Source organism: Neovison vison, chromosome 1 (assembly GCF_020171115.1).
Source record: "Neovison vison isolate M4711 chromosome 1, ASM_NN_V1, whole genome shotgun sequence".
In the NCBI taxonomy this organism is placed as follows: Eukaryota; Metazoa; Chordata; class Mammalia; order Carnivora; family Mustelidae; genus Neogale; species Neogale vison.
Window position 1 is genome coordinate 308,895,718 of NC_058091.1, and position 21,449 is coordinate 308,917,166.

The window sequence follows — 21,449 nt, forward strand, 5'->3', positions numbered from 1 at the left end:
GAAAAGAAAACGAGGCAGTATTTGACAAGACGGCAGCAGAGGGCATTCCCAAACTGACAAAAGATACCAAGCCATGTACTTAAGAAATTTTATAAACTCTGAAGCAGATTTAAAAAATAAATACGAACTGGAAGAAGAATGTGGAACATATGCTAGACAAAGAATAACAACTTTGGCATTTTTTAAAAATTCTTAGAACTCAAGAAGAAAACACAGACTGTTCCAAACAAATGGGCAGAGAAGACAATGATATATGAGACATGTTTCAACATCACTAATCATCAAAGACACGCACGTTAAAGTGCAGTATGTTGCTTTTTTACCATGACTTAGGGAAGATTAAAATGAGTGAAAATAGCATTGAAAGGAGAGGTATTCTGCTATCTTGCTAATGAACATAACCAGGTTCACTCTTCTAGAAGGCAAGTTGTGATTATGTGCAACACCAATCAGGACAGGCTAGGTTGTGCAGCAGTGACAAGCAAGCCCCAAATTCCAATGGCTTGTGACAAATGTCTACTTGCTCACAGGATCCATCCAGGGCAAGTGGGCCATGGCTCTTTTCGATGTTGTCTTCCCTCTAAGGCTCGGCTTGATGCAGGAGGCTCTATTCCTAATATTTTGAGTCTCACTGCAAAGGGAAATCCATATGCCGTGGGTCTTAACTCGGAGGGCCAATGGAGCCAGAGCAATTAGAATGACCAGATATAATGCTACGGAAACAGAAGTCTACCCGTGCTCGAGGCAGAGGCAGAATTTTTCATGAAAATAACAGGACCCACCATGTGCATCCAAACTCAAGACCTATCAATGACCTATCAATTTCCTTAAAATCAGATATAGATATATAGATCTATGGAAATGTATTTATAAACTGCTGCATTGCTCTAAGGGACAAACTAGAAATCATCTCCAGGATGTCCACCAGGAAGTCCTAAACTAAATAAATGAAAATGTACAGAAAATAGAATATATTGCAGCAATTAAAAATAATGATATGTGCTTGCTGGCATGGAAAGATGTCCTCAATAAGTTGCTAAGGAAAAAAGTAGATTACATGTACCATATTATATTAAATGACTGTGAAGTCACACCTGAAACGTTTAATTATCTCTAGATCAGAGAGTTTCATCTTTGGCATTTTGCCTTTCTATGTTAGCTGAATATTTTACAATAAAAATGCAAGACTTGAATCTTTCAAAGACCAACAAACCCATTTCGATATGTTGAATAATTAATGTGCAGTGTCGCAAGGATCCAGCGAAACAGGCCGTTTCATAATAACCCTGCTGGTGGAAGGAGGAATCAGTTGTCTTCCTAGAAAGCCAGATGGCCTTTCAAAGGCTCATGCTTATCTTAAACTATAATATACCTCCTAAAACGTGACCTAAAAAGCAAAGCTCTGAGTGCCAGTAAAAGATACACTAAGACATCCACTCATCGGAGCATTATTATAAGGAGCAGAATTTCGAAACAACGAAAATGCCCAACAGATGATTAAATAAACAACGATGTATGCAGGAATCACTTTTAAAAATCAAGATTCCAGGGGCACCTGGGTGGCTTAGTGGGTTAAGCCTCTGCCTTCGGCTCAGGTCATGATCCCAGGGTCCTGGGATCGAGCCCCGCATCGGGCTCTCTGCTCAGCAAGGAGAATGCTTCCCTCTCTCTCTGCCTGCCTCTCTTCTTGCTTACGATCTCTGTCTGTCAAATAAATAAATAAAATCTTTCAAAAATTAATTTAAAAAAATTTTTAAAATCAAGACTCTATAAAGTACATTCAGCAGAAATGAGCTCAGAGTATATTTAGAAGTGAAAAAATCAGGATTCAAAACTGTATTTATAGGGTGCCTGGGTGGCTCAGTGGGTTAAGCCGCTGCCTTCGGCTCAGGTCATGATCTCAGGGTCCTGGGATCGAGGCCCGCATCGGGCTCTCTGCTCAGCAGGGAGCCTGCTTCCTCCTCTCTCTCTGCCTGCCTCTCTGCCTGCTTGTGATCTCTCTCTGTCAAATAAATAAATAAAACCTTTAAAAAAAAAAACTATATTTATAGGACAAACTTTCGAGGGATAGATAGATAGATAAACAGTTCCTGTCAAACATGAACTTCATTATCTCCGGGTACCAGTGGTAATTATTTATATTTTCTTCTTTGTAGTTGGGCCTTTCTTGTTTTGTTTTCATTTTCCACCCTGAAATATTTATACTGGAAGCAGAAAAAAGAATCTAACAAATATTACTGTTAATATATCAGAGTAAAGGAGTGAAGATCGGAGGGTCGTGTGATCATTCACAGGGTAAGTCAAACTCTTCAGGAGGATCTTCACAAATCAGTAAAATTAGAAACATTCTGCCACCATGAAGACTTCATGTTCTACAACTTGACTGCACCTTGAAATTCAGCAAAAGAGCCTCCCAATCTCTGAGCACATAACTGCTGCTGAGGCAGGAAGCACATGAGGAAGTTCTTGGTCAACCTAAATGTATTGCAAAAGGCCCACACTAGATCATGAGCAAAAAAACGGAGCATGAAAACGGAGGATGAGAACCATTCTGCGGGCCTAAAGGTTGTTAGGAACCGTATGAGCGCTAGAAGGAAGAAAGCAGCCACGAGGACTGGCAGAGGAAGCCACAAGCACCCCAGAAGGGCGTTCCAGGTCTCGGGGTTCTCTCGGGGTCTCCTGCCCCAAGAGGAAAGCCTGGCGCGCCACAGACCCACACCATCCCACTTTTGAACTTCCTGCGTCAGAGGGAAATGACCTCCCAGGCTTGAAGTCAGACCGAAAGAGTTGGAAGTTTCGGGATATCAGTGCGCAGCCCAGAGACAGATCTGGAAACCAACGACCAGGTCTGGGGACCGTGGCTGCCAACCCAATATGCCTGCGGGGAATGCGTGATTTTGTCACAGGACTTTTGGAAGGACGCTGATCCCGCCAAGTGTGATGGACCAGACGCGCTCAGCACAAGCAGTCCTGAAGGCAAGAGCCTCACAGGTCCTTACTCAAACTCACTTCTGAGTCCAGCTGGGTCTCCTTCTCTTGCCCCTCGAACTCTGGTTGCCCAAGGAGGGCCTTCTCTCGTTAAGGGAGCTCACAGTCCCTTCTGACCTCTCCTGCCAGGCCCCCACCCCACTTCATTCTGTTCTTGCCCTTCTGGCCTCCTGGCTGTTCCAGAACATTCCAGGTGTTCCCACTTCATAGCCCTTTGTTCTTGCGGCTGCTCTTCCCCTAGACAGCAGCACTGCAAGACTTTCACTTCTTCCCCGGCTTTCCTTAGAGGTTCTCTCCTCCGCGCGGAGGGCAAGTTCTGGACGTGTTCTTTACTCACACCCTGCTTGCTCTCCCGTTTCTCCTCAGCACCCGCCCCATGCTAGGGTTTTTATGCCTTTTACGTGATGGTCTTGTGTACTGTTTCTCTTCCCCAAAAGTACGGGAGCTCCGTCTGAGTAAGGATTTCAGTCTTCTGTGTTCTGCCCTCCGGTCCCCAGAACAGGGCCGACCGCAGTCCGTTCAATAAATATTTGCTAAATCAACGAATCCATTAACATGAAAAGAAGGTCACCTCAAAACTCAAGAACCAAAATCAAGAAGCCTATTTCATGCAGATAGTCTTTATAGTTTTCTTTTTTTAAAGGAAGAACTGCAGCCCAGTGTTTGCTCCAAGTGTCATGAGTTAATAAAAACCCCCTGAAATCAAAACCAAACGCGCGATTTACTTGACAGAATGCACATGGCGACTCTCGCCAGGCATGACATGGGTCATCTCGGGCTCCTCGGGAGCTTCATCATCAATGAAGCTTCCACGAGCATGTGGCGGCCGCCTCCAGACCTCCTCCCCAGCCCCGGACAGATCACCACGAAAGGCAAACTCTGTGAAATTTGAGTGGATGCGTCCTGCCTCTTGCCGCTCGTCTCCTCATATCACAGTTTTAAGAGCACAACTTGTCCTATTATGAGTATTTTCCAAGAGGAAAATGAAGTGTAATGGCAGGTGTCGCACAACCGCAGACACTCCGGCGGAGAAACGAAGAAGTGTTTACAGGGCTCGTTTGATGGACCAGGAGCAGCTCGCAGGAGCCGGGAAACACGATTTTCCAATGAAGCCGTGTGAAGTTTAGAAACACCGAACAAGACGTTTGGTGAGTAAGAGGCAGAAGAGAGCAACCAGGTGTGCCAAATACTATAGATTCTTGCACGACCTCAGGAACTTCTCCACGTACAGTAAGGCACCTGCATACTCCCCTTAATCTCTATCTCAGAGATCGTCCGCTGGGGAGTGATTCTGTTCCCTGAAAGAACGTTTGTCAATGTCTGGGGACATTTCCGGTTGTCACAACTACAGAGGGGAGGAGAAGCTTCCTACTGGTAGGTAGTGGGCGGAGGGCAGGGACGCCACTCAGCATCAGGTAGGGCACCAGACAACGCCCACAACAAAGTACTACTTGGGCCCAACTGTCAGTAAGGCCAAGTCTGTTGGCCTTGGGGAAGGCAGAGAAGCCCCGACATACTTGAGACCATTTGTGAAAAGCCCACAGGAAACATCCTCATCGCAGGGGGAAAACTGGAAGCTTTCCTCTAAGGTCAGGAACCAGACAAGGACACCCGCTCTCACCATTTCTACTTGACACAGTCCTGGAAATAGTAGCAAGAGCAATCAGACAAGAAAAAGAAATAAAACGCATCCAAATCAGAAAGAAAAAGATGATGATCTCTGCAGATGACATAATCCTATACATAGAAAGCCTTAAAAACTCCACCATAGAAAACGGTTAGAACTAATAAATGAGTTTGGTAAAGTTGCCAGATACAAAATCAACGTGCAAAGAAGAGTCATACTTCTTCAGCCCAATCAAGAAAACAATCACACTTACGATAGCATCAGAAGGAATAAAATGCATCAGAATAAATTTAACCAACGAAGTGAAAGGTCTGTACATTGAAAACTATAAAACACAGATGAAAGAAACTACAAAGAAACAGAAAGATATCCTGTGTTCATGGATTCATGTCGTTAAAATATTCTCACTACCCAGAGCAATATGCAGATTCAGTGCAATCCCTATTCCAATGGCATTTTTAACAGAAATAGAAAAAAAAATTCTCAATTTTGTATGGAACCACAAAAGATCCCAGAAGCAGCCCTGAGCAAAAAGACAATGCTGACGGCATCACACTCCCTGATTTCAAATGATATTACAAAGCGACAGTAATGCGAACAGTATGTTTCAGCACAAAAACAGACGCCCAGATCAACAGAGAGAGAACAAAGCCCAGAAAAAAATTCAAGCGTGGTGAGTCGACTGATTTTCAACAAAGGCACCAACAACACACACGAAGGGGAAAAGACAGTCTCTTCGTTAAATGATACCCGGGAAACTGGATATCCACATGCGAAAAAATGACATCGGATCCTTATCTTAAACCATCCACAAAAATCGCCTCCAAGCAGATTAAAAACTGGAGCGTATGACCTAAAACTGTAGTTGTACGCATTTCAGAATCAAGGTATAGAACGGACAGCTAGACACGGTTCCCCAGTCTTATTCAAGAGGCAGATATAAACCACCTACTATGGGCGCCAACCTCTGCGGGGCTGAAGAGGACATCCACTGAACGACACGGGCACTGCCACTCCCCCTCACGGAGCCCAGCACGCCGAGAGAGGAAACCGGTCTACAAACGAGCTGCAAACCGTGCTGAAAGCTCAGAGAGAAGCCGCCCCGGGAGGAGGCACGGAAGGAAGATCCCAGCAAAGGGGCCACCTGCGACCGCCCTGCGGTAAAGGGAGGAGAAGGCGGGGCGTCCAGGGACAATAAGGATCTGCCAGGGCTGGGAGGGACAGCAAGTCACCCCCGTTCAGTCACCTTACTGACACAACGGGAAATAGGAGAAAATCGGGCATTTGGAGCCTTCTAGGAGGAGAACTTGAAGGGAGAGCTTCGGAAATGCTGCTACTATACTAAAACCACATGTATGGACACAAATTGGGATGCCGTGGCAGAACAGAGTGGAAAGTGGCAAGATGCCGCAGGGGTAGGGAGCAGTGGGGGACGTGGGGGGACCAGAGAGGAAGTCCAGCATCTGTCTCTGGGGGATGTCGCAAAGCCCCGGAATACAGCAGTGTGACCCCAAAAGAAAGTGGGAGATCAGCACGGGACTGTCCACTATTTAGAAAGGGACTAGATGCAGGAGATGGGGAGGGCTGCCTGCAGGGTTACAGCCAGGCGCACCTAGCCCCATGGCGACATCCAGAGCCGGCTCCGGAATTCACAGCCTGCGTGCAAAATGAAAATCCTGGGCCCTGGGTCCGAATCATTAAACCTTTCCAGACAGCCACAGCAAAGCCTGACACCCAACAGGGGGCCTTCGGAAGCACAAAGCCCTGGGTACTGCACAGGGTGCCCACCCACGAAAGCAGCCCCGGAGGAAGGAGCAACAATGCCAAAAGCTGGAGGGCGGTGACGCACTGTGTTTCAGACATGTCAACGAGATGCTGGGTGAGGGCTGGCACAGGAACATCCTGCAGATGATCTCAATGCAAGTGCGACTCTTGGGAGAGCTGTCCAGGGCTGAGAGCTGGCGTCAGCAGAACAAGCCTGGAGTGGGCTCTACCGGGCAGCAGTATTCCTAAGGCGATGTGTGAGTCAGGGCTCTCCAGAGAGAACCAGCAGGGGATACAGACACACAGAGATGTATTTTAAGGAACCCGTCATACAAGCATGGGAGCTGGGAAGCTGGAAACTCGGGCAGGAGCTGATGATTGTCTTGAGACAGAATTCCTCCTACTCCAGGAAAACAGTCAAGTTTTCATTTTGAAGGCCTTCAACTGATTGAACTCAGCCCACCCACATTCACGGTGGTCATTCCCTTAACGTTGAGTCACTGCCGCTGGTAACCACATGCACGAAGTACCTTCACAGTTCACAGAGACTGGTGTGCGATTAAGTAACTTGGTGCTATAGCCTCATCCAGTTAATGCATAAAAATCACCACCCCAGGGAATAGAGAGACAAACCCATGGAAAGAAGCTCAAGAAATGGGCCAAAACAAAAAGGAAATCAGTAAGTCCAGGTGAGACCAGGAAGTGAGCACTGGACAAGAAACCCATGCGGTCGGGGCGCCTGGATGGCTCAGTGGGTTAAAGCCTCTGCCTTCGGCTCAGGTCATGATCTCAGGGTCTTGGAATCGAGCCCCAAGCCTCAGCAGGGAGCCTGCTTCCCCCTCTCTCTCTGCCTGCCTCTCTGCCTGCTTGTGATATCTGTCTGTCTAATAAATAAAATCTTTAAAAGAAATCCATGGGGTCCAAGGAGGTGGCCTCAGTGTGGATGATGCCTGCTGCAGAGCACTTCTTGGGGGCTCAAGGCATCTGGGAGTTCCCAAGGTCAGGCCACTGTCAGACTCCTGCAGCAGATGGCTAATATGGGGGGCTCTGAAACCCAGCAGAGCTGTGCATCGCCCCGCACCGGGCACAGGCCTGCCATCCCCACCTTCCTCCCCTGAGCGAGGTCATTTCCCAACTCGGACAACAAAGCCCAAAATGCTGGGGAAGGCGGGGAAGTTTATGTGGGTAGCTGGGGGTAAAGAAATAAGAGCTCCAGGAGATGGGAGCGGCCCTCGGAATGGATGTTTTCACAAAAACGGAAAACAGAGCCAGAGGGAGAGCTGCAAAGCCAAAGGTGGGAGTTGGGGGGACACGGGGGCAGGCAGAACAGCCCCCACAGCCTTGGTAGGGCCCTGGGAGCCGGCTACAAAACTGTCCGCCCTACATGCCTCCGGCCTTGGGAAACAGGGCTCCAGGAGACTGTCAGACCCAACCCACTGGCAAGTGAGTCTGGGACTTGTTTGCTTTGGGATTTTATGCCCTTGTTTATGAGGAGGGTTCCAAATATGACGTAACAAGGAGAGAAAGACCAGCAGAGAGGGCAAGATGGGAGAGGCCACGCCGGCAGCAATGGGCAAGAGCCAGAGGGGGGTGCGGGGAGGGTCCAAATCCACTCGGGGAGGGGCTCCGTGCCCAGAGGGGAGGGGTGGAGGCTGAGCCTCAGAGTGTCCTTGGCCTTTACTGAGCCACTTCCCCTGGCCCCGGGCCCCAGACCAGTCACGGGCAAAACCAGCCCAGCCAGCCTCACAGCTATCCCTGAGGCAGGAGTAAGAAAGGGGGACGGGCCGGACACGCTTGACAAAAGCCAACTCCTCTTCTCTCCAAAGCAGAGCCCGAAGACATGCTAGGGCAGGAGAGGGACCCGCCCCGATGAACCGAAACTGACCAGAGAGGTCCGCGCTGCCCACAGCGGTTCTCAGGAGTGAGTCGGGGTCCCCTGGCGGGTGGTGGGACACAGGGGGCCCCGCCCCCAGAATTTCAGATTCAGCCGCCCCCAGAATTTCAGATTCAGGCAGTCTGGAGTGAGTCCCCAGATGCCACGGACGCTGCTGGGCTGCGGCCACACTTTGCGGACCCCGGTGACAGGTCAGCAAGACCAAGGAGGGATGACCAAGGGGTCAGTTGGGCTTGATGCTCCGTGTGAAATGGGCCATATGCAGGGCTTGGCACACTTGTGTGAAAACCTGAGCTCCTACCATACACTGTAAGTCATAGGAAACTGACGGTAAGACACTTAAAGGTAGAGCCTGCACCTGTCACCGGTCCCGCACATCTTGCACGGGGCACTTCCTGTGGTGAAATCAATGTTGTACTCCTTTATGGGGCAAAAGGTCAAGAGATGCAGTCACAAAGTGACAAGGATCTAGTTCTTCTTTCATGAACATCCTGTTATAAATACTGTAATTGGTTCAAGGAGATGAGTGATTGCCTAGGGCTGGAAGGGTGGGTTGGGCAGACGGTCACGGCTCGGAGGGTACAAGGTTTCTCTCCCAGGTGACGTCTGCATACATCTGTGAACGTCCCCAAAACCACCAAACTGTCAGCTCTAAGGGGGAGAATCGCATAATGCGTGAGCTACGTATCGATGCAGCTGTTGCTAGGATGTTCTCTTTTCCTCACTCTCCCCTTCAGATGACTTCCTTTTAGTCCGCATTTGGGGGATTTCCCATCACTTACAACTTTCAAGGCTTCTATTAGCTTTCATTTAAAAAATTTTTTTCTATTCCTGGACATTCTGAGAGAACATCATTATTTAATTTTTACTCATGTAAACGTTTTTTTTTTCAATCACCAAATTACAGAATTCTATCCTTTCAGAGATGGAGATCATCTAGATGTGAACCCATCCATTCTCCAGGAGAACATCCCAGGCTTTTTTGGAGTGGAAGCCAGGCAGGTGCGGCTGTAGCCACATATTACACAAATAACCAAGCCCTCCTGCAAGGGGGAAAAATATTTTAAACGCATTTTTTAAAATTCTTCAGGATTTCATGTATTAGGAAATCTTTGGGGTGTGATTAGATCAGGAGGGTGGAGCCCCTTGGTGAGTGTCCCCATAAAATACATGCCAGAGAGCGCCTGCCCCTTCTCCCGTGTGAGACCAAGTGCGAAGCCCGCCCGCCCTGAGCCAGCAGAGCCAGGAAGCAGGACCCCACCGGGCGCCCATCCCACCGGCGCCTCATCTTGGACTTCCAGCGTCCAGCACCGTGAGCAGGGAATGCTGGTGTGTGGAGGTCACACTGTCCACGGTGTTCGGTCACAGGAGTTCAAATAGGAGTCCAACATGTTTTAACAGCAAACATTCGGGTATAGCCATTTCTTTGAAAAATGAGCTTTTTCCATTTCTCTGGAGACTTTTTTCTAAAGTAAGCAGGTTACTGATAAGGAAACAGTCTCTATGCGTTTGCTAAAACTCTTGTGTCCAAATCAAGCCATTTGCAAATAGGTAGATGGAAACTGTGAGATGCAAACAAATGGTTGACATGAATTTTTCAGTTAGGTTCAAAGGGCCCCTGCACTGAAGTAACATTAGGGAACCTTCCAAAATACGTTAGCAGCATCTTAAGTATTTGGGGAACTGATAAAATTATTAGCAGAATCACTGTAAAACATTGCTTTTAACAAAGAAGATAGGGGTTTGCTCTTTTTTTCTTTTAATAACTCAATACACTTGTACCTCATTCTAAAACCAATGGGTTTAAATGTTTACACCACAGAAAATTTCAAATTCTCCAGGGAGTTCACGGCACATTTTAAGTAACTGAATTTTTTAGAGAAATGTATTTATTCCTTTTCACACAAGGCAATGGAGATTCAACCCTCCTCTCCAGGACCTCCCGGAGGCCCAGGCCCTCCCCTGCCTCCCAAAAGTACCCTCAAGAAGACACACCTGCCATGTGTCCCCTCTGGGTGACAGACCTCTGGTATGACTTAAAAAAGAATAAAAAATTTAAAAAATAACCCAGTCTAGGGGCACCTGGCTGGCTCAGGCAGTGGAGCATGCAACTGGGGTCACGGGTTCAAGCCCCACGCTGGGCACAGAGCTTGTTTAAAACAAGATAAGTCTAGGTGACTAAATTTAGGCACATGCTGCCTTCCCAGTGGCAATCCCCGCCTCCCCCAAAATATAAATTAAAACCACAGCTTTCCTCCAAAGGAAGAATTCCGGGTACTGCCGAAGGAGGAAATCTGTGGTCCAGCAGACCTCTCGGCTCCTCTTACGCAACACCTGGTAAGTGGCCCCGACCCACGAGTGCATTCTTCCCAGGTAGGGAGAGCGACCGTCTCAGTCTGCCAGGGGCCCAGGGGTTTCCCAGGATGCAGGATTTTCAGTGCCACCGTGGGAAAACCTGGGCAGAACAGAGCAAGCTGATAACCCTCTAGGGCCATTAGGTGTCTGCGGACAGCGGCCTCTCCACCCATCACGCCGCATAAAGGATGAGCCTGGAGACCTCAGACGTGGCCCGTGCCAGCCCACCCTTCGACAAAGGAGGACGCGCAGGTGACCAGATGCACCAGAGCTGCTCCTTCCCCTACTCCTCCATGCCTTTCTGCAGCAGATGCGACCTGGGCCAGAGAAGCACGACAGTCCAGGGCTCCGGAGACAGACACACCCCCCAGCGAAGGCAGGACTCCGCGGCTCTAACCCGGCTTCCACAGTCTCCCCGGCGGCATCCAGGGTAGCCTGGAGCGGCAGTAACTGGCTTTCATTTCCTGGAAACCCACCCATGATCTAAGAACAAAGAGAAAAGGCCTAACTAACTCCCTCCGCGGACCATCCGACCAGGAGCTGAGTCACGGCCGCTGTCTTGAGCACATGACTGCAGTCCCTCCTGCTTCCATTTATTATTTTTTGTTTTTTAAGTAGGCTCCACGCCCAGCATCTGGAAGCCGTACAGACTGACCCTCCCGACAGGAGGGGGCAGGGGCAGGGCCAGGCCCTTGGGCACACCGGGCTCCACAAGGTCAAGGACAAGTAGAAAGGGAAGGAAACTCGGGGAATCCGCGACCCGACCCACCGTGACTTGTTGACAGAACATCACGGCAGCGTTAGTCTGGCGGACGTCCCAGGACAGGCCAGGGCTTTGACTCCAGCACTGTCTGCATGAACTTGGACTCGAGGAAAACACTGAAGAAAGAAAAAGGCTTGTCCTGATGCCAGGTGTCTGCACCATCTTTCCCTTCTTCAAACTGCTCTCCCTCCTCCTTGCTCCTGAGTCGAGGTCCTGCCCACGCTCCGCCTGGCCTCAGAGCTCCGATCCCCCCCACCCCCTGGGGATGGAGACTCAGGCTCCACCAAAGTGCTCCCAGGATGCACCGGGATGTGGTGGCATCCACCCCTATCATCTGCACCCATGACAAAAATGCCACTTTCATTGAATATAAACACTCAACAAATTCTTGTGGTCACAAGAGTCCTCACCAAGCAGGGGCGCCTGGGTGGCTCAGTGGGTTAAGCCTCTGCCTTCGGCTCAGGTCGTGATCCCAGGGTCCTAGCCCTGCTTCAGGCTCTCCGCTTGGCGGAGAACCTGCTTCCCACTCTCTCTCTGCCTGCTTCTCTGCCTACTTGTGATCTCTGTCTGTCAAATAAATAAATAAAATCTTTAAAAAAAAAAAAAAGTCATCACCAAGTACACACTGTTCTCTTGCTTCTACCTTATCCCTTGCTTAAAATTCAAACAGCAGGACTCGAAACTATCTTGAGATTAATTCGTCATGGAAACAATAGTTCCACTTACAGAGCACCTACGATGTGGCACGTTGAATACAGAAGTTACTGATGTACTCGGCCCAGACCCTCTGGGCATTTTATAGATTGGGGATGTAGAGGACATCCAGGAGCAAAAGATCATGTGACTTGTCCAGGATCACGTGACCAGCCTAAGCCTGCCATCTGGGGCCACCAAACTTGTTTTCTAAGAAAAGTTCCAGAGTCTTCAAGCAAGGGTAATTGCCAATCACCTGAGAGCTGTTTAAAGTGCAGACTGTGGTCCAGTAGGTCTGGGGTAGGGCCTGGGATCCCGAACCCGGGAAAAGCTCTCCTGTGATGACAGTGGTTCAAGCATGTCATATTCCCAGCAGGTGCCATTCCCAACCTATGAGCCAGGTCTGATCCTGCTTTCGTTTCTGAGAGTCGATCTGTTCATGGCGGTAAGGCTACAGGTGAAAGGTAACGCATGCCTTCATTTAATTTTCCAATTTTTTATGGTGGTAAAACAAACATAAAGTATTTCCATCTTAACCATCTCTAAGAGTTGCCTTCCTTCATTTCACACTTGTGATTGTGGAATAGCCACAGACCTACAGGAAGCTTTCCATTCTGGCTTTCCACCCCAGTGTCAACATCTTACATGATTACGGGGCAAGTGCGCCACCACGAAACGGCATTGCTGCCGTCCAGAGCTGCTGGGCGGCAGGGGGGCCGAGTGGTCCTCTGTCGTGCACACATGTCGTGTTGGCCACCGCAGTCCGGACGCAGGGCTGCCATCACCACAGGCCCCCTCCTGCTACCCTGTTAGAGGGGCACCCACTCCTCCTCTCCCTGAAACCCTAACCCCAGCAACCTGTAAGCTGTTCTTCGTCGCTACAACTGCCTTAGTCCAAGAATGTTACACCAATGGACTCATCCAGCATCGACTCTTTTGAGATGGACTTTTTTCACTCGGCCTAATTCCCCCCACTTCCTTATGTATAAACCAACTTCACGCACCTTCCTTTGTCTCAGAAAATGGACTACGGTAAATTCACTCATCGGCCTGTCCTAGGCGCCCCCCCCAAAACACGGCTCCTGCCTCCTCCCTACCTCCTGCCCCCTCCCCACCTCCTGCCCCTGCCTCTCTCAGCTGGAAAGACCCTCGCTCGGCAGGTGTGGTATCTAGTCCAAGAGTTAGTTAAATCCCAGAAGCAGAAGCCGGAGAGAAATGCTTGGCTCCATATCCCATCACTTTGCCTACTTTGGACTGAACTTACTCCGAGCTGACATAAATACGCCTTGGGAAGCATATATCTGTTTTTGTTACTTTGAAATTGCTCTCAATCCCACAGCTCAATCCAATCTGGCCGCCAAGCTGACTGTCACTGGGGATGTCACATCTACCTTCATTTCCTCTCTCTGACTTGGTAGAAATAAGTAAAATTCACCTTCAACGGTCTTTCAAACGTAAGAACACTGCTTGAAAACAGTCTCTTTTATGTACACACACTGAATGACATCAAGGACTCTTAACATCCTACTACATCTTAAAATCTGACCTCCTGAGAACACACACACGCGCGCGAACACGCACACACACTCACACCACACCTATTCCAGCATTCCAGTAAGCTGTCTAAAAAAAGTACTTCCCAATCACCTTGAATGAAACATATTTTCTTTGATCACATATTTTAAGAACTTACTTCAACCTTCTTATTTCTTTTAATTAAAAGGAATTACATTTTATCTTACGTATGGGAACTGTTGGACTCGCTTGGAGAAATCACAGAATATCACATGGTTGTAATTCAGAATTACTGGCCCAATAATGGGCTAGAAGGCCAATCTCAAGAAAGTTCAAAGAAGTATCAGAGACCACAGGCTCTGAATCAGGTTTTAAAAATTTATATAATAAAGCTCAAAATATACATTTTTTAAATGTTACATGTAATTCTAAATAATTTCTAGATCCAAAAAAAAAGGAGAAAAGAAATCCTAAGGTAAATTAGAACAGAACAACAAGAAAACACTGTGTACCAAACCTGGGGGAAAGGCAAAACTGATACTTCAAGAGAAAAATTATAGGTAGAATAAACCCAAGGTAAGAAATAATTTTTCAAAAAAGCAGAAATTGATGACAGAGTAAAGAAGCAGATCCACAGCAAAAGTCGACTCTCCAATAGGACTGACTGGATAGGTATTTTCCGCATTTGTCACCAAAGAGAAACAGCACAAACTCAAAAATATAGAAAAACAGGATATAAGACAGTTGACAACAAATATTAAAAAGAGAACTCTACAGAAACTTCAGACTCGTGACCTTTAAAACTTGGGGAAAAAAATAGGACACTTCCCTAGAAAAACAGACGTTACCATAATGGACATTGGAAGAAGAGAAAATCTGCATTATCCTATAAGCCTTAAAGAGTTATTGACCTAACGGCCTGGATTTTAGTGATTTACTGTTAGTTAAATAGCACTTAGAGGAGCGTTCCCTAGGTCACAGCCACACGTAGCCCAAGCTGCCACGCAGAATCGCTTTGAATACTTTGCCTATTAAATTGATACAAATGTCAGATGAATAAATGATATTCCAAGAGTTCATAGACCCTGATTTCTGTAACACTTCTCCCTCAGTTTTCCTTTACAACAAGCACAGGATAGAAAAGAAATCAGATGCTCAAAATCACCCAACCACTCCCCCATTTCTGGCACACAGATGGCAGGAGGCGAGGGTAGAAAGCTCAGAAGCCCCTTGGAGAAGCCCAGCAGGGTTCAAAGGAGCAGCAGGGGCTGGCCCGGGGTCCCTGCAGCACCCAGCTCTCCCGACACCCTAGATCCCCTCTCCTCTGAGCCTCACTTTGTTCTACTACAAAAACACGGGAGACAAATAACCTCCAAAATCCCCTGACAAAATAAAATCTTAAAAAAAAAAAAAAGTAAGGGGTGCCTGGGTGCAGTGGGTTAAGCCTCTGCTCTTTGCTAGGTGGGGAGCCTGCTTCCTTCTCTCTCTCTCTCTGCCTGCCTCTGCCCTCTTGTGATCTCTGTCAAATAAATAAATAAAATCTTTTAAAAAAATAAAATAAAATAAAATCCCCTGATAGTGGGAGCACCTGGTGGCTCAGTCGGTTGGGCATCTAACTCTTGGTCTGTTTCCACTTCTCAGGTCAGGTCAGGCTCCCCGTTCAAGCGGGTCATTTGCTTAAGGGTGTTCTTTCTCCCTCTGTCCCTCCCTTCCATGCTCTGTCTCTCTCTCTCTCTCTCTCTAAAATAAACAAATCTTTAAAATCCTATGGCAATGGTCTTCCTAAATTTCTGAAATCTTCATCCACAAAAACACAAAAAGCGGCATTAAAAAACACCCTTTCCGGAGAAAATGAAAACAGACCTTCGGGAGCAGGTGGCTTCCTGATGCTGGATGGTCAGGACGCCAAGGCTTTCGGTACCCTCTACTCGGGCACGCACCTGAAATGTTCCTTCATAAAACTAAATTGAAAATAAACAAATAAGTGCTCAGCATTTTTGGTGAATAATATCCTTTTACAAACAAAAGCAAACTCCCCCTTAAGAGGGCATATCAGAGCTTGGCCTTGTGACTTTAGTCAGCAGAAGTGACCACAAACCTCTTGAAACCCGTACCCTTTCCTGGAGAACAAGCCCAGGCCAGCCTGCTGGAGGAAGAGAAGCCATCGGGGCAGAGTCAGCCCTAGACAAGACCTTCCCGGTCCTGCCACCCGCAGCCGACTCCAGCCGAATGACTGCCCAGCCAGGATCTCCACTTTGCCGTGAATCTCAACCTGTCCTTAAAAAATTAAGACCTTTAGGGCACCTGGGTGGCTCAGTGGGTTAAGCCTCTACCTTCAGTTCAGGTCATGATCTCAGGGTCCTGGGATCAGGCCCGCATTGGGCTCTCTGCTCAGCAGGGAGCCTGCTTCCCCCCTCTTTCTCTATGCCTACCTGCCTCTCTGCCTACTTGTGTGCCTACTCTGTCAAATAAATAAATAAAATATTTTTTAAAAATTAAGTCCTAAAAAAAAAAAAATGCATGGGCCTCTATACCGCTGCAGGGCCCAGAGGGATGCCCCTACACCCACTGCCTCCCACGCCCTACCCATGGTCCATAGGGAGAAAGAAGCAGACAGGCATCTGTCACCCGGCCTGTCAGCTTGGGCTTCCGTTGACTGCCTTCTCCACTCCCGCCCCCTGGGCTCCCGTCTAATCCGCTCATTCTCCCTTCCTCGTCCCTCCCCCACACATCAGAAATAACACACTAACATACATCCCCAAGTAGCAGAGTCAAGCTCCCAGCCCACAAGCTCCCCAGGCTTGACGGCCCTCAGATCTACGGAGACCAGAATTCACTTCTAGCCCCATTCTAAGCGCACACAGTGCTCGAAGCCTGAGGCCTGGGGAAGGCCAAGGGCTGGCTGGGTGTGGATTCCCAACAACCTGATTTCTCATTGTAGGGAAAGGGGATTCCAAAGTTTATCAGTCCTCCAGGGGCATTCGAAAAAACAAAAACAAAAACCAAACACCAATTTTTTTTTCTTGTGTGTGACAGGATAAAGGTCACGGTCACTGCTACAAATCTATAAAACATAAAGCACCACCCCCCCACAAGTAAAGAGAGACACGCCCAAGCTGGGTGTGTGGCTTCGGCTTGGGCTGAGCCTAGAGAGCACCTGGGGGGGCGGGGCCTCTGGAGAGCCCCTGGAACTTAACCTCGCAGGAGAAGAACGACATCAAGAAAGGAGGGCGATATTTTAAATTTAGCGTAACTGGACCTAGTTTGGTTCCAGAGCTGTCTGACATTCAAACTGCCTTTCTACAACAGAGCAAGCAGCACAAATGCGTCCTTTTGGTTTCAGTCCTGTCTCCAGAGCTGTCACGGCCATCGAGGTGAATCTCGGGAGATAATAACAGGAAGAGAAGAATTAAGAAAAAGAATCATGGCAGCTTTCACCGTCCCCAAGTCAGAAGGAACAAAACGACCGTAAATCTAAATGACAGCCAGAGCACACTTTGAATGTTACTGGAGAGAACTGTCTGACAAATATTTACATGTTGCATATTAAATCATGCAATCCTTTTAGAGCAATAAATATTTTAGAAGAAAACTGGATGCTGAGCCACATCCAAGGTCCCACCCATCTCAGGAGCCAGGAAAGAACACATTTTCTTAAACAAGACACATCGGAGCCTTAGTTACTCAAATCAGATGAAACATCTGTCAGCTCTGGCAGAACTGTCTTCTCAACTGACCGGAGACAATTAGTTCAACAAATGTACCCCAAAATCCTTTCAAAGCGTTTAGAGACATTTTTCTCGTAGGAAGCTTGCTGTGGGCAGGGCCTGTGAGCTGCACTTTCTGTTGATGGAGCAAGTACCCTCTGCTCCACCAGACTGCTCGCTAAGGCTTTCTGTAAAGTTGTGACTATCCCTAATTGTAAGAAGCTTATAAATCTGGCCCAAAAAGATTATGCCTCAGGGCCTTTGCACTTGCCGATTTCTCTGTACCCCTCTGCTCCACCAGACTTCTCGCTAAGGCTTTCTGTAAAGTTTTGACTATCTCTAATTGTGAGAAGCTTATAAATCAGGCCCAAAGGGCTTATGCCTCAGGGCCTTTGCTCTTGCAGATCTCTCTACATGGATCACTTTCCCCGCATTATCTTCTCTACATCTTGGTCAAATGTCAGCTACTCTCTCAAATGACCACTCTCAATCCCTGAACCCGTGGAATGTGTTTACCCACTGGAGGTGCTGCAGGCTAGACTGGGGTAAGACAAAAGCCCACCCTGAGAAGGTGCCCCTGAGACAGGACCTGAAGGCAGTGAGTGAGGACACTTCCGCCCCCAGGTTGAACACTGTCACGAGGAAACCAGTTCTACCTCCCAATCTCCTGTTTCTTAGCCAGCTCCTCTGGGCCGGCCTCTTGCCACCAGACCCGGCTTGAGCTCTCCAGCTGTGCCTCCCACAAACCTTCCTCTCTGTACCACAGTCTGCCACCACCCAGTTGTCTCGGTTGGCTGACCGGAACGTCCTCCCTCCAGAGTCTTTCCTCGCTGGGCTTCCAGGCTTGTCAGAGCTTCTTGCATTGGAAGACACTGGCTCTGCATCTCTCCAGACTGCCTTCTGGGGCCCTGCCTCGGGTTCTAAGCACCAGGCAGTCTTCCTGGAACACTATTACTTTGAGTTCTCGCCTCAAACAAAAGATCGACTCTCAAAAGCAAGGACTGTTGAATTTCCCTCCAGTCTCCTACAGTACCTGACCGTTGCCTAGCACACAATAGGTCTGCAAGAAATAAGTCCGCAATGACACTTGGCCCCATTTGCCACAGGTCGCGCACTGGCCCTTTACAACATTTTATTCGCAGTTTTTATAGGAAGACGGAGGCTGTTTGGCCAACAGAATCTAGGAACCACGGAAGAAGAGAAGCTCTGGCCTCCGCCCCACCCCCACCAAAGCACAGAACACAGGACTTGCTCCTTTAGGTCGGAAGACACAAGAGCCCAGGAGTCTTCCCTTTGCCAGCCATGTACCATTTCTCCACCATAATTTGGTGGGGAGCAGAGAGGATGAGACCGTACACAGAGAAACAAAGAGACTCTGCAATCAAGGGGGAAAGGCAGAGAGAAAAGGAGCTTTGCCTGGCAGAGGGGAAAAGTCCTGGAGGACATGTTTCTTCAGAGCCCGTTGGAGGCTGCCGAGAAAACAGGAGGGGATGGTTAACAAGGGCTCTATCAGTGTCACGTGCATTAGGGGGTTTCATGCTCAGGACCCTGGGAGGTTCAAGTAAGAAACCAAGGCAGAGAGGCTGGAACCTGTTCTTCCGTCCAGTTCCACTGTCCTCCCCAGACCCAAAGGCAGTGGCTTTCAAAAGTAGCCCAGAAACCCCCCTAGCCACCATCTGTTCATATCATTCTCAGATGGCTAGAATGCAGCAGTCCCCAAACTTTTAATTTTTTCCCCCAAAAGAAACATCATTAAAGCAGGCCCAGCGGAGCCTCCAAGCTGCTCCCCCTCTGCCCATCCCAGCCTCCTGGAGACCCCACCCCCTTCACCCTGTTCTTCCTGATCTTGGCTGGGTTTCCTTAAAAGCAGGCCTTACTACCTGCTTTGGGCCAGAGAGGTTTTCTATCAACACCTGCATGTGAAAACTCACCTTGGCAAAAGCCAAACCAGAGCGCAGAAACAGCCTCAGCAGCACCCCCACCGCGAGGGCAGAGGCAAGAAGAGGCTGCGCGAAGGGAAGGGGAGGCTACCACCACCAGGCCTCCGGGCCAGCCCCGGGGACACACGACACCAAGCACAAGTCCCTTCCCTACTGTCCAATGCTGTGTCAAGCTGAGCCGCCAAAGTGTGGAAGCAGAAAGCGATCCTGGCAGGCTCCAACATGACTAAGCCCAGCCCAAAGCACAGACGGAGACACACCACCCCGCTGGGAGATCAACGAAAGGCACAGGGTCCCCAAGTTCAACCACCTACGTCCCGTCAGCCACGGGTTCCTGAGCGAAAGGCACCTGCACTCCCCTTTCGTGCGGGGCTGGGGCGGCGGATCCCACGGGACCCGGAGACCGTGACACTCCGTGACACTCCGGGGAGCAGCTGCCGCTGTCCACCCAGACAGACGGACGGGCGCTCAGCCGCTGGGGTCCCTCTGCGGTGTGTCCCCCGCCCCGAGTGTTTGGTGGGTTGTTCTGCGAACCAGGCATTCTCGAGTCTTGGAAAGCCAACTTTTTCTTCCCTTTTCAAAATGTTTCCTGCTGAGTCCTGACATAGACTAACGGATCCCTCGTGCCTCCCTCCACCGCCCGCCATCCTCGCTGCCCTACCGGGTGGGTGTCAGCGCTCCCACCGCCGCGCCCCCAGGCCCTGCTCCGGGACCCCACCGGCCGCGGCTCGGGGCACTGACCACGCGGGCGGCGAGGTCGGAGACCACGCTCTCGGGGCGCCGCCGAGCTGGGGGCTGCGGGAGGGGGCCGGGCGGTCCGGGAGGAAACTCCGACTCCCACGGGCCCGGAGGAGCCCGTCCGCGTTCCGGGCGCGCAAGAGAAAGGGCAAGGGCAGCGTGAGCGGCGGGGCCGGGGGGTGAAGGCAATTGGGGTTCCGGATAGGACGTCGTCCCCGCGGGCAAGGAAGATAACGGCCAGAGGGGGCCCAGCTGTTAGAGACCCGAGGGGTTTCCAACCCGGATCGGAGCGCGGGCCCCCCGGGGGTGGGGGCGGGGGGAATTCAAGGACAGGAGGACTCCGGGGGTGGGAACCGAGAGGGAGGCGGCGAAGACGGGAGACCAGCGGCGTCTCCCGCGGTGCTGTGACCTCGGGCCACGCTCCGCACCACCCACCCCCGCCACTGCCCAGACCGGGACCCCGGCCCGGGAGACGCAGGGCCGCGCAGGGCTCCGCACGCGCTGCACGCCCAGCCGGCGACGAAGACGCGCGCTGGGCAGCGGCACAGTCACCGCGGGACCGGACAGAGCCGGGACCAGGGCGACGCGGAACGGGGGGTTGGGTGGAGGGGATCCGAAGCCGGCGGGGATGCCGACTTACCCGGCCGTTGCGGTCGGTCTCCTGCACCTCCTCGGCGCTCGGCCCCCGCCGCACCAGCGCCCTCAGCAGCCCCACGTCGTTGGCGCAGGCGGCGCGCAGGAGGGTCGCCTCCTCCGGGACGCCCTCTGGGACGCTCTCCGCATTCGCGGTGCCGTATTCCTCCTCGCCTCCGACAGGGTAGAAGGAGTCGTCCGAGGCGATGCTGCGGGTGTCGGGCAGACACGAGAAGTCCTCGTACTCCTCGTAGTCGGCAGGGTCGTCCCCGGTCTGAGCGTCCCGGGGTGGGGACGGCGTCTGCGGGGACACGCGGCGCGCCCCGCCGCCCTCCGGCCCGGGCCCGGCCAGCAACACCATGCTGGCGGCCGGGGCGCGGGCCGGGAGACTGGGGCGCGGGGCGTGCGCCGGGGTCACCGCCCCTCGTGCCCTGCGGCCGCAGACGAGCGGGACTCCGCGCGCTCCAGCCCGGCGGAAACGAGCGCCGAGTGGCTGCGCTCGGAGACTGAAGTCACTGGAGGCTGGAGAAAGCCCCCTCGGGGGTGGGAGGAGCCGCTGGGGCTTTCCGGGCGCGGCGGGCGGGCGCGGGCGGGGACGGGCGGGGAGGAGGGCGGGGCCGCCGCACTGGAGGAGGCGCGCGCGCCCCGGGTGCCCCCGCCCGGAGCCCAACAAAAAGTTCCGAGCCCGGTCCTCGGCGCCGCGGGGCCCGCGCACCCGGCCGCCCTGCCCCGGAGCGGAGCGGCGCCCGCGCGGAGAACTAGAAGCAGTAACGCGCCTGTGTCTCCGGCGGCGAGCGGCCCCGCCCTCCCCTTCGGCGGCCCCGGGGATGAG

The 21,449-nt window shown here is 50.9% G+C and overlaps 1 protein-coding gene across 1 annotated transcript in view; it reads right to left on the reverse strand.

Moving 5' to 3' along the window:
- ANKRD33B (ankyrin repeat domain 33B) overlaps nt 1-20,991 on the reverse strand; it is a 70,271-nt gene extending 49,280 nt beyond the window's left edge. Inside the window, exon 1 of the mRNA XM_044233824.1 lies at nt 20,625-20,991. Within this exon, the coding sequence (XP_044089759.1) occupies nt 20,625-20,978 (354 nt within the window). The 5' untranslated portion in view covers nt 20,979-20,991. The remainder of the gene's footprint in view (nt 1-20,624) is intronic.
- Between the last annotated feature and the right edge of the window lie 458 nt (nt 20,992-21,449).